This window comes from Nicotiana attenuata, chromosome 11 (genome assembly GCF_001879085.1).
Source record: "Nicotiana attenuata strain UT chromosome 11, NIATTr2, whole genome shotgun sequence".
Lineage (NCBI taxonomy): Eukaryota > Viridiplantae > Streptophyta > Magnoliopsida > Solanales > Solanaceae > Nicotiana > Nicotiana attenuata.
In genome coordinates this window covers 1,613,668-1,626,298 of record NC_031999.1, presented here as the reverse complement: position 1 = coordinate 1,626,298, position 12,631 = coordinate 1,613,668, and the positions used below count along the sequence as shown (strand labels likewise).

Genomic DNA, 12,631 nt, shown 5'->3' with positions numbered 1-12,631 from the left:
TCGATCCACCCCGTTTGGGAGGATTCATGTATTTTAATATGGTGTGGCAAGTTACTTGACTTATTCTTTAAGTTACTAATTCCATTTATTAGGTGATACAATAGAATTTCTTTTTGTAGTGACAGTGTATAAAATTTAACCTAAACCCATGCATGAACAAAGGATTTAACTTCAATCTTAAATAAAGTGACACGATGAAAATAAATATATTGATATTTGCATGTGAAGCAACAAAAGGAACAATTTCTTGCGCTTCCCTCGTCAATACATTGATTACTAATTACTATAAATTAAACATGGAACTACTATCTTACGTTACGTTTTCCCCTGGTTTAATTCCCCACCCAATGATCTACCATTCCGTGATATCACCGGTACTCTGCCGGCGTTTTCACGCAAAACAACTATCAAATCCACAAACGCACTAAGTATATACTTATACGATTTCTTATCGTTCAAATTAAAATAACAAAACAATAGCTCTTCCATAAATTCCCAGTTGATTTTGCCTTGATCATTCAACCTTGCCTCCATCATCTCTTGCATCGATTGCCTGAAATCATCGTATGGACTCGGAGAATACGTTACGACTGTAATAAAATCGTCTGCATTCAGTGTTTCCTTTGAACCATCTGAGGTACTAATTGCCAATGAATCATTTGAAGTAGTATTTGTCGTAGCTGAGGTTGATCCAGTGTCGTCTGAAACTGTCATGCTTGTCCGAGCTTCTTCAATTAGGGAACTTGACGAACCACGTGCCACAAAAAATCGACGAGATCCGCTAATATTTGATGGAGGTACGACATATCTGTTGAAAATATGATTAAGTAATTAAAAATGCGTTTTTTCTGATAGACAGTTGAAGAAGGTACAAAAGCAGGTCATTCAAATTTCACTGTCACTTATTATTGAAAAGAATTTTCATGTTTCTGGCCTAAAAGAAAGAGCCAGAAAATTTGTTGAAAATATAATTACTAGAAGATATGCTTTATCTAATACTCTCTCCGGTCCATAATACATGACTTTGTAGAGTAATTCAATGATTACATTTTTTTTCTCTAGGAGTTAGTATTTTCTTAAGAATTATGTCAAAAGTTAAAAAGTCACTTATTATGGATTGGAGGAAATAGTAAAAGCTTTTAGATGCAAATGTATATACCTTGGGGACTCGAACAAAGATTTCGAAGCTCCTTCATTTTCTTCTTTGTTTGCAGCAATATTATCTTCTTTCTTGGCTTTGTTGTTGTTATTAGGTTTACTGCTAGTATTGGCTTCAACTTCACTATCGTCATCTTTGGAATAAAAGGATTTGAAGTTCTCAAAGAGGAAACGATCTATATCTGCAAGTGTAGCAGCGTCATCTTTGGCTTGTGCTTGCTTTTCTTTTTGATCAACGGCTGAGAATGACGGCGTTTTGGGGTGTCTACAGCCGCGGAGCAACCAGCTAGTGGAAGATGAGAGAGTCTTATTGGCGGAAGAATTAGAAGGTTGTGGGGTGGGTTTATGTTTGATTTTTGAGAGGTAATATGAAAGAGATTTTTGGAGTTGCTTAGGCATTATGTTAATGTCTCTATTTTTGCACTTTCTCTGCTTTGTGTGTAACTTAATTAATAGAAGCTAGATTTGTAAATATGAGGATGGGTTAGCTTGTGCTTTTATTTTTACAAGATAAATTAATAGGTTTAGGAACACTGAGTGCTGAAATCAATGGTTTGTCTAAAAAAAGGAAAAGGAATGAATAAATAAATGCCAAAGATGAAACGGTTTAAGGATATTTAATTGTTCTGATTAATGAAGTAATTAATGGATGGTTATTAATTACGAAGAAACGTACTCTATTAAGGTTTTGTCTTTGTTTATGTTCTTTTGGAGATGGTGGGGAAGATAAGTTTTACAGTGCATTAAATCTCAATTTTCTATTTTATTTAATTTCATTAAGTCCTACTATTCGACAAATACTAGTCAAGATTCTTTGAAATTATAAAGTATCTTTGAAATTGCTGAGTGTGTGTATTTTCTTTTATTCCAAAATTTTAGCTAATGAAATGCAAATACTCAAATATAATATAACATGATTACAAGTAACTTTAAACAAGAAAAAATAGATAGGTACAAGTAAAATTAGCTTTCACTTGATTTGTACCCGTTACCTCAAAGACCGTAGGGGTCGTTTGGTTGGAAAGAAGTTATCCCAAAATTAGTTATTTTACCTTTCTATGAGGACAAAAAATACTACAATCCTATTTCATGGGATAAACTCTTCTTAAATTTAGTTCTGGAATTAATTATTCCTTATCCCTCATACCAAACGTGCCCTTAGAGTTTCTGTTTTGCAAATTAAAAGAAACTTCCTTGGCATTTATGTATGCAGTAATTAACTAACAGGGACGAATAATCTTTGCTACACGGCATGTTCTCACATTAAATTAATTTGACTTCTTCTTTTGTCACTTACATTAACAAATCAGCGTTAATTAGTTGCGGATCATGAATATAGGGGAATATAAACTTTAAATTATTTAAATTGTTTGAGTTACTACCCTATTTTAGAAATGAGCAAATTAAGCCGCTATATATTACTAGTATGATAATATTTGGATGATGCACGAAAAACTAATTTGGTCAAAGAACATTCGGAAAAAGACTATTAAGTGAGAGATAGAAATGTGAATTGCTTAACATTGTGCTCTGATTTTAAGTAATTCTTATTTCATGAGCTAACTTTTACAATTGATTTTTTTTAAACCTCAATGGAGAAGCTCTAAATTCGTAAATACAAATTACTTAAGAATTATTTAATACAAGTAAAGCAAGGAGTTACAGGGTCGAAGTGAAAGAATAAAAAAATAAAAGAAGAAGAAGAGTTGCAAAAAGGACAGTCAAAGAAAGTAAAAAAGAAGAAGCTACACATTTATCCTCTAGTCAATATACATACATGAGTTAAACTTTTATATAATAACTTCATTTGTTCTAATATCTTTTAGTTGTTGTATTGAAGTATTTATAGAGAACATATATTATGACATAACATGAAATATTGATTTCAAAGAAAACTTGATTGTTATAGTGAAGTGTTATAAAGAAGTATTGTTATCGAGAGGTCTTACTGTATATTTACTACATTAATTATATACAGTATATACATTATCACGCTATTAATTTTAGGAACGGCTATACAATATAATTTTCCCAGTAAAAAACTTAAAGAAAAATTAACCCAAATAGCCACTACCCAACCACCAAATAGCCGGTGTAGGTATAATTATGTATTATATATGTATAATTAATGTATAATCTATATATATGTCCAAAAAAAGTAAAGAATATATGGCCGGCTATTTGTGTAAAGATCCCAAACTTAAAAGGCCGGATCACTTTCTTGGGCCCCCAACTTACAAAACATTTGAAAACGGCCCAATTTGAAACTAGCCTACACTGGTCTAAAAGGAGGTATAACCAGAGAACACGACACGAAGCAGAGAGAAACAACAATACACGTCAACAAACTTTTGTGTATTTTGTATTAAGGATTGAAGGAGCAGAGGCTATTGGGTTATCGAGATGAAGAAAAAGGTGGGTAGATTGTGGAAAAACAAGAAAGAAGGAAAAATATAATGGAGAAAGGTTCGGATGCCCTAGATCATTTATCACCTGGTAATTAACTCTCTTTTCACTCTGATCATAATTTGTTTTCATGAAAATTTGCTTATCTTTTGCTGAATTATAAAAAGATCATCTTTTTTTTTTTGGTATTTTTATGTTTGAATAGAGGTAATTTGGTGCAATTGTATCTCATGACATTGGTAATTAGAATTTAACTTTTCGTAATGACGTGTAATTGTAGGAGTTAGAACCCTTCATGTACATTCTCCAGTCTCAATCAAGAATTTATGCTTGCTTAAAAAGATAAAATTGGTTAATCATATCCAAGTCACTGCGCTTCTGTTTTATTTTTCATTTTTAAAAAAAAAAATTAATCTCATTCTCTCTGTAATGGGGAAACTATCGAAAATTCAAGATCAAGGAGTTTCTATACCTTTTTCTGATTAAGAAGCTTGCTGATTGTCCAACTTAGGCAAAATAAATGGTGGCTTCCCATGCTTAGGAGTTATCTCATTGCTCATTTTCGTGAAGCTTACCAAACGTTACCTTTCTAATTCAGAAGCGGTAACGGTGTAGAGTTTTTCATTACATTTTAATTGGAAGCTCGGGCTTTTATTTCAATTTCCAAATTGAAAAATAGTGGTGATTAAGTTCAATATATGTCTGTTTATTGGTGTGTGTTATTATGCTTAGCTACTTCAGTTTGAGCATCTTTAGCAAACGGTTGGTGATACTGCTTTATTCATTTGATTAGTAATTTGTGGTATTGTGTTGGTTTAATCATATCATCTTCTCTTTAATGAGCTCCGTTTCGCTTCTTAAACCACTACCTCGCTTCCTCTCCTACTTAAGTTCTTTCCATTAAGCGTGGGATTCATTTTTTAATACTCATGAATGGATGGATATTGAGTCTTGATTGGCTTTTATGGAGTGCCTTTATCTATAAAGGTTGGAGATACTATTTTGGTTCTTATATAATTTTTGGTTTGTCTATTCTGAAGCAACTTAGTTACAACTACTAAGAATTGCAGATGGAGAGGTACTGAGAGGTAGAAAGGGTTTTATCAGCGCATCCTACCTAAGCTTGGCCGAGCATCCTGTGTGTAATATAGCAGGATTCTAATTCATTATTCTCCTGTATTTGTTTCTTCATGTCACACGCGGTTCAAATACAATTTTGCACTGCTTTATATCAGGGTACAACTTGTCCTCATTAATTAAGTTCCTTGTTTTATTCTTGAAAATATAAAGGATTGCTGGAAAATAGTGAACTGTTTATTATCAACTTCAATTAAATATCTTAGTGTCGCCAAATTATTGCTAGGAGAAGATCTTATAGTTACAAGAAGAGTAGGATGTATGTTGAATAAATGATAGTCTTATCTAGTGGAATTTGTTGGTTTTGCAGCTAGCTTAGAAGGTGTGCAGGATTATGAGATGGAACAACTTTCTCAACCAAATAGTTCTGATTTAGGAGCAGGAGTGGAATCTCAAGTGCAAAATTCTGATGGAGAAGTCGAAGCTAAAGGGGCTACAGCTTCACATACTAAGAATGAAGTAGAATCATTGTTAATCAAGCCATCAGTAGCTAAAGCATCAGAAGATGCCGAGGTACTTCCAAGAAAACGCAACGGTTTCCTTCATTTATTTTCTCTTAGAGATATCAATTCTTGCATTTTGATCTCTGAGAATAAACGAGTCATTTGTTCTGTCATGATTTCGTTTTTAGTTGTTTTGTCTTATGCCCATCTCCCACATAGTATAGCAAGGTCAAATAGCGTCATTGCATCAAGGCCCCTTTATATACTGTTGCTAACTGATTTGACAATAGTGATTGCACGAATAATTCGCAAGGAAGTAGTTCCTGATGAAGAAAGGGTCGAAGACAGACAAGGTGTGAAGGATTTCGGACATAATTGGGATGGAGCTCTAACGATATTGGAATACGGTTTGGTTCTCTATCAGACAATTCGTGCACTCTTCATAGACTGCAGTTTCTATTTGGTCATTGTCATATGTGGTCTGTCTCTCATATAATTGTCTCTCATATGCTTTCCACAGAGCTAGTTTTGTTAATTCTTTTTAAGGTGGTGAAGGAGGAGTTCAAGAGAATTTGCTTTTTACCATTTATTCACTAACTTTTTGCTTGTATAATATGGCATGAGACCTCATGTTGTTTGTAGTTTGATCTGTTTTCTTTTACAAACTTGAGCATTTACCAAAACTATTCCTTCCTCTTTTTAACTTTTCCCTTGTACAAACAAAATCTGTGTTTCAGGACTTCCCCTGCATCATTGAATAATCATGTAACATACTAAAATATGCTCAACACAGGGGCGGCCCGACGGATTTTGTGGCCTAAAGCCAAACTTTATGAGGGGCCTTAATTTCTTTTTTTTTATTTATTTATTTGAAATCTATTTTTTAGCTTTTATTATTTATTTGAAATCTATTTTGTGGCCTAAAGCCAAATATATGCTGCGAATTGTTCAAATCTATTTTGAAGTGAAAAAATAGCTTTGCCTATTATGTATAAAAGTAATCAACTCTAAAGTACTCTTTGAAAGATTTTGAGATTTCATTATCAACAATCGCATCAATTTGTTATTTCCTATATATCACACGTTTCTTACGAGATTCAGGCTCGATATTCATTTCAAGTGCAATTTCCGTGGTAAAGAAATCAAACTTTTACACTTTATAAATAGTTTACCACCCAACCTTTGGCCCAAATCCCCCTTACACACTTTCTGTGGACGATAATAACCTTACACAAGAAACCTTTCTAAAGTGTATCTGGTACCCACCTCCTTTGACCAGATCCTGTTAAAAAGACATCCGTGTATGTCACGCGTTTGACTTTACTTAATTTTAACCCATTACCTTATAATAAATAACCCGACCCTACCCGAACCTAATTGACCCTACCCGACCCACAAGGTAAAAGGCGTTAAAACCAAACTTACCCAAGTCAGTACTCAAAATCCGATACATCTAGAAGGAGCTACTGTAAAGGCGATTCCGGCGACCATCTCAAGCTACGCTTTCATCGTGGGTTTCCGGTGGATTTATGCGGTTAATAGGTTAGTAATTTTCTTCTCCTTGCATTACCCGTTTATTTTAGTAGTGGGTGGGTTGAACCTAGGTTTTTTTTTGAAATTTCTTCTATTTTGCTTAGGGTTAAAAGACTTTTTAAAAGGGGAATCTTTTGTCATTGTCGATATCACTGTGAAGTTGTCATCTTGTTGCCTTTACAGATAGTTTTTTTATAAAAAAGATTTGTCTTGTGTTTGCAAATCGTGTGTAAAGTTAGGGTTTAACTGATTATTGTAATAGCATTGCTTTGAACAATGTGATATGCTCTTGTCTTTGTCTCCACTTTTGTATTTCATCTGTAGTTCTTTATTCCCTTCTTTATTTTCAATTGTTGCATGTGGAAAGTCCATTTATTTGTCCCTTATTTGTTTGCAGATAATGTCTTTTAAAATCAGCGTAACAATGCACCCAAACTCAATCTTTTGTCGAATGAAGTGACAATCTACTTCAATATGCTTCGTTCTTTCATGAAATATTGGATTTGAAGCGATATATAATATCAAAAATCAATTTCATCGGCTTGTCCCCTCCAATCTTTAACTCCCGTAGAAGTTCCCCTTTAGCCATATAAGCTTGCAAGTGGCCAATGCCATAGCCCGATATTCTGCCTCTGCGCTTGACCTAGCCACCATATCTTGCTTTTTACTTTTCCAGGATATTAGGTTGCCTCCAATTAAAATACAATAACCTGAAGTGGACCCTCTATCAGAGGGAGAACCTGCCCAATATGNGTTTATAGCAACAGTCTTAGAAGAAGAGGAAGATAGTGAATCTGAATCTGAATCTGCCCCTGCTCATGAACCTACCCCTTCCCCTTCCCCTTCCCCTTCTCCTTCTCCTGAACCTGCTCCTGCCCCTGCACTTTCAAGAGAACAAGAGAGTGGAGTAGATAGTGAATCAGACTTTGATAATAGTGAAGGTAAGGATGACAATGAGAATGATTCAGACTTTGACAATAGTGATAGTGATGAGAGTGATGGAGTAGATTTACATGTTCCTGATGATTTGGATTATGGATCTGATGTTCATGAAGAATTTGTAGAGTGTAGGGATGAACTGAGGAAGTATAGGAGGAAAAGGAGTGAAAGGCCAAAAGATAATGGTGATATTAACCTAGGTGATGCAGGAGTTGATATTGGTTTTGATGAATTAAGAACTGGTAGCAAGCAAGATAGGTACACAGGCTTAGTAGGGACAGACGAGCCTTACTTTGGGTCTTCAGATGCTGAAAGTTTTCCTTCAGATGCTGAAGATGAATTTGATGAAGAACATAAGGAGAAAATGGCTGCCAAGAGGAGGAAGAAAGCCCTGATATTTGATCCAACTGTCAAGAACATAACCTGGGAGTTGGGGCTGATTTTTAAGAGTGTTGAACAATTTAGGTTTGCTGTTAGTAAGTATGCAATTCAGAAAGGAGTTCAAATTGAAAAGTATATTAATGAACCTGGTAGGGTGAGGGTAAGATGCATGCATCCAAAATGTCCATGGATCTTGGCTGCAAGCAAAGATGGCAGATCCAACAATTTTAAGGTAAAAAGGTATTGTCCTGTCCACAAGTGTTACAAAACAAATAAAAACAAGCTTTGCAACTCCAGATACCTAGCAAAGCATTACAGGGATAAGATTGTGTGTCAACCAAATATGAAAGTTTGGGAGCTAAAGAAACTCATTAAGGATGAACTGGACATGTATGTTGGTAGGTCTACTCTACATAGAGCTAGAGCAAAAATTCTGAAGGAGATAATAGGTGATGTGCATGCTGAGTTCAAGAGACTCTATGATTATAGAGATATTCTGTTACAGACAAATCCAGGTAGAACTTGTGTTGTGAAGGTAGAAGATCAAGGTGAAGGCAAGCTTGTCTTCAATTCATTTTATGTTTGCTTCTATGCTATGAAAAAAGGATGGTCTGAAGGTTGCAGAAGGATAATTGGCCTTGATGGTTGTTTTCTGAAAGGCATCTGTAAGGATCAACTTCTTGTAGCAGTTTCAAAGGATGGAAATAATCAAATGTTTCCTATAGCTTGGGCCATTGTAGAGGTTGAGAACAGTTTCACTTGGACATGGTTTCTGAAGTGTGTGACTCATGACTTAGAGCTTCAAGATGGAAGGGATCTTACTATTATGTCTGATATGCAAAAGGTGAATACATTCTTCTGTTTCTGTTTTCTGTCAATATTTATTTTTTCTAATTTCTGTTTCTGTTGGCAACTAATTCAATTCTTTTTATGTTTAAGGGATTGCTTAAAGCTGTATCAGAAGTGTTGCCTGAAAGTGAACATAGGTGGTGTGCCAGACATATATTAGCAAACTGGTCCAAAGATTGGAGAGGATTAGAGAGGAGAAACAACTTCTGGAGGTGTGCTAGAGCATCATGTGTGGCAGAACTGAATTTTCACCTGGACAGTTTGAATATGCTTGGGAATGGGATATGTGAGAGCCTCTTGAGGTATAACAAGTAAACCTGGTGTAGAGCATACTTCAACTGTGATAGGAAATGTGATATAATTGACAACAATATGTGCGAGACATTTAATGCTTGGATACTTGCTGCTCGGCACAAGACAATTATCACAATGTTGGAGGAAATAGAGTGAAGATGATGGAGAGAATAGGAAAGTTGAGGGAGTTTCCTATTGGCAGCCATTTTCTCCTCTTGGCAGCCATTTTCTCTTGGCAGTCTGGTGGAGGTAAGCCAAGAGTGGTCTCTCATGGTGGTGAAAAGAGGTCCTCGGCAGATATTCTGGAATGGTGTAAAATGGAATGGTAGACCAACCATTACTAGAAGACAACTTGAAAGAACTGCTGCAACTCGTTCCAGAACTGGAGCATCTCAATCCAATTTAAGTCAAGCAAGTTCATCAGCCCAACCATCCAAGAACAACCACTGAATTCTGTTATTGTCACTGTTAGTTTATTTTGGAACTGCTGTAATTTTCCTTTGGAACTGCTGTTAGGTTAATTTGGAACTGCTATTTAGGTTTGCTGTTAGTGCTGTTATTTGTTAAGACAGCATGCTGTTATTTTGGTATGCTGTAAAATTGGGCAGCGTATATTTTTGTTAAGGCAGGCTGCTGCTATTAGGCGACTGTAATGAACACCTTTACTCTATGATGAAATATATGAAAGTGTTGTTTGATAATTTCTGGGCAGATGTGTCTTTAGTGTTGTATGAATGCTGTTATTTTGGTATGTCGTTAAGCATTTGTGCTGTCATTTTGGTATGTTGTTATTTCTGGAAAATTTCAGCATTTGAGCTGAATATCAGCCACTATTTGACTGTGTTTCAGTGTTTTATCAGTAACAATTTGAGGTGTGTTTTAACTGCACTATCAGCTCACACAGCAACAAAGTCAAACGAAACAACATTAACAATTTCCAAAAAAAAGCATTCAACTCACACAACAACAAACTCAAACAAAACAACATTAACAATTGCCAAAAGATTTCATTCATTTCTAACAAAGGGATACAAAATCTACCAAAAAACTTCATTCATTTTCTTACATTATATAACAATCTTTAGAACTACCTAACACAATCAACTTCAACACAATTGTAATTAAAATCAGCACACACAATCTCCTCCAATTTCTTTGGTTTCTATTTTCCTTCAACATTGCATCAAATGCCCTCTTCTTCTTCAGTAGCCCCAAAATCACCACTTTCAAGTGCTCTGGAGTTGGGGGGTCAAACCACATAAAGAAATTACATGCTGATCGACTGTCCCTCTGAAAAATTGAAGAGAAAAAAATTATTACAGACTATAAAATCGATTATAAAAGTACAATTGATATTTACCTCATAAAATGGACATCCGTAAAATCGACGACCCGGATTATCAACACTCCATGACTGTATTACCACAGCTTCTTCACCACAATAGCAAAATTTTCTCAGATTATGCATTTTCCCAAACCCTAGAAATTTAACCCTTATGTCAAGAAGAGAAGGAAGAAATAGAAGAAGATTGTAATATTGGCTTCGAGCTTCAAGAAGAGGAATACATTTTGGCTTCAAGAAGATAAAATTTTCCTCAATTTAGAGCTTTCAAAGAGGAAGAAGAAGATGAAAATCGGGTCCTAGTATAAATAGAAATGGGTTAAGGCCCTTTTAATCTTTTAAAAAGGGTCCTTGGAATGTGTTTTTGACCGTTTATTAAAGATAGAAGTTGTCTTGAAATACTGTCCACGCGCTTGGTTCAGTTTGTATTACACACGCTTAGACCTGGTCAAAGGAGGTGTGTACTAGGCACATGTAACGACCCGGCCGGTCGTTTTTGGAATTTACGCCCCGATCCCCCATTAACTGCTTTCCCTAAGTTCATTTCTGCTATTTTGGTTTGCCGGGACGTTCGGTGTTGGGATTTGGAGTGTTTTGGGACACTTAGTCCCTAAATGAGAGCTTAAGAGTTGAAAAATGGTCCGTAATCGGAACAGTGTGAAGACGACCTCGGAATGGAAATCCGATGGTTCCGTTAGCTCCGTTAGGTTATTTTGGGGTTGGGAGCGTGTTCGGAATGTATTTTGGAGGCTCGTAGCTCATTTAGGCTTGAAATGCCGAAGTTTGAATTTTTGAAGTTTCCGGTCCGATAGTGAGTTTTTGATCCGAGGGTCGGATTGGAATTCCGGAAGTTGCAGTAGCTCCGTCATGTCATTTGGGATGTGTGTGCAAAATTTCAGGTCATTCGGGCGAGGTTTGGTTAGGTTTTTGATCGAAAGTGTGTTTTGTTGGAATTTGAAGTTCTTAGGCTTGAATCTTTGATTTAATCGGACTTCCGGTGTTGTTTTAGATGTTTTAAGGATTGGTACAAGTTCGAATAAGGTATTAGGTGGTATTGGTGGAACTTTGCTAACCAACTCTTCTAAGGTAAACATTTTTCCATGTGATTTCAGTTTATTGGTTATTATAGTGAACCTAGTCATCATATCTTGGATGGGATCAGACTCCTTCGTGGAGAAAAGCTCATAGTTCCTCATAAGTAGCTCAATCTATGATCTCTTCACCTAGTTTGTTCCTTCATGAGCAGTCTGGAGTGCATCTCGTATCTGCTTTGCACTAGAGCACACAAAANCAGGGGTACTCAGTTTACATCGCGGTTCTGGAGAGCCGTGCAGCAGGAGCTAGGCACTCGGGTGGAGTTGAGCACAGCATTTCACCCCCAGACGGACGGACAGTCCGATCGCACTATCCAGATTCTTGAGGATATGCTCCGTGCATGTGTGATTGAGTTCGGAGGATCTTGGGATCATTTCTTGCCACTGGCAGAGTTTGCTTACAATAACAGCTATCAGTCCAGCATTCAGATGGCGCCGTATGAGGCTTTAAATGGTAGGAGGTGCAAATCTCCGGTGGGCTGGTTTGAGCCGGGCGAGGCCAGGCTATTGGGCACAGAGATGGTTCAGGATGCATTGGAGAAGGTTAAGGTGATTCAGGATAGACTCCGTACAGCCCAGTCCAAGCAGAAGAGTTACGCGGACAGGAAGGTTCGTAATGTTTCATACATGGTTGGTGAGCGGGTTCTGCTTCGGGTCTCGCCTATGAAAGGCGTCATGCGGTTTGGGAAGAAAGGAAAGTTGAGTCCGAGGTTTATTGGCCCTTTTGAGATCTTGAGGCGAGTTGGGGAGGTTGCCTATGAGCTTGCCTTACCTCCCAGTTTGGTCGGAGTTCATCCGGTATTTCATGTTTCGATGCTCCGAAGATATCACGGTGATCCGTCGCATGTGTCGGATTTCAGTTCAGTCCAGCTGGACAAGGATCTATCCTATGTTGAGGAGCCAGTGGCTATTTTGGACATTCAGATTAGGAAGTTGAGGTCAAAGAACATCGCTTCAGTGAAGGTTAAGTGGCGAGGTCAGCCGGCCGAGGAGGCGACTTTGGAGACCGAACAGGATATGCGCAGCCAGTACCCTCATCTTTTCTCTACCTCAGG

The 12,631-nt window shown here is 36.7% G+C and overlaps 3 protein-coding genes across 4 annotated transcripts; 2 read left to right on the top strand and 1 right to left on the bottom strand.

The window, feature by feature from the left end:
* LOC109234945 (transcription repressor OFP14) lies at window positions 222–1,720 on the bottom strand. The gene is made up of 2 exons (XM_019400982.1): window positions 1,160–1,720; window positions 222–808 (listed from the first exon to the last, which is right to left on the bottom strand). The coding sequence occupies exons 1-2, from the start codon at window positions 1,555–1,557 to the stop codon at window positions 316–318; spliced, it is 891 nt and encodes a 296-aa protein (XP_019256527.1). The 5' UTR covers window positions 1,558–1,720; the 3' UTR covers window positions 222–315.
* LOC109234015 lies at window positions 3,477–5,809 on the top strand. Of its 2 annotated transcripts, XM_019399833.1 has the most exons (3): window positions 3,477–3,654; window positions 5,012–5,214; window positions 5,435–5,524. In XM_019399833.1, exons 1-3 carry the CDS (start codon window positions 3,615–3,617, stop codon window positions 5,435–5,437), a joined length of 246 nt encoding a protein of 81 aa, XP_019255378.1. In that variant the 5' UTR covers window positions 3,477–3,614; the 3' UTR covers window positions 5,438–5,524. The 2 variants fall into 2 exon arrangements, with proteins under 2 accessions (XP_019255378.1, XP_019255377.1); XM_019399832.1 differs by having other exon boundaries at window positions 5,012–5,809.
* Window positions 6,674–10,952, top strand: LOC109234645. Its single transcript, XM_019400714.1, has 3 exons — window positions 6,674–6,686; window positions 7,409–8,841; window positions 8,937–10,952. Exons 1-3 carry the CDS (start codon window positions 6,674–6,676, stop codon window positions 9,159–9,161), a joined length of 1,671 nt encoding a protein of 556 aa, XP_019256259.1. The 3' UTR covers window positions 9,162–10,952.

What these genes read in the sequence shown, in the direction of transcription:
- LOC109234015 (XM_019399832.1), top strand. Translation starts at nt 3,615, where the DNA reads ATGGAGAAAGGTTCGGATGCCCTAGATCATTTATCACCTG. An exon ending in CCTAGATCATTTATCACCTG is followed by an intron (nt 3,655 to 5,011) that starts GTAATTAACTCT and finishes TTGGTTTTGCAG; the next exon opens with CTAGCTTAGAAGGTGTGCAG.
- LOC109234945 (XM_019400982.1), bottom strand. Translation starts at nt 1,557, where the DNA reads ATGCCTAAGCAACTCCAAAAATCTCTTTCATATTACCTCTCAAAAATC. An exon ending in TCTTTGTTCGAGTCCCCAAG is followed by an intron (nt 809 to 1,159) that starts GTATATACATTT and finishes TATTTTCAACAG; the next exon opens with ATATGTCGTACCTCCATCAA.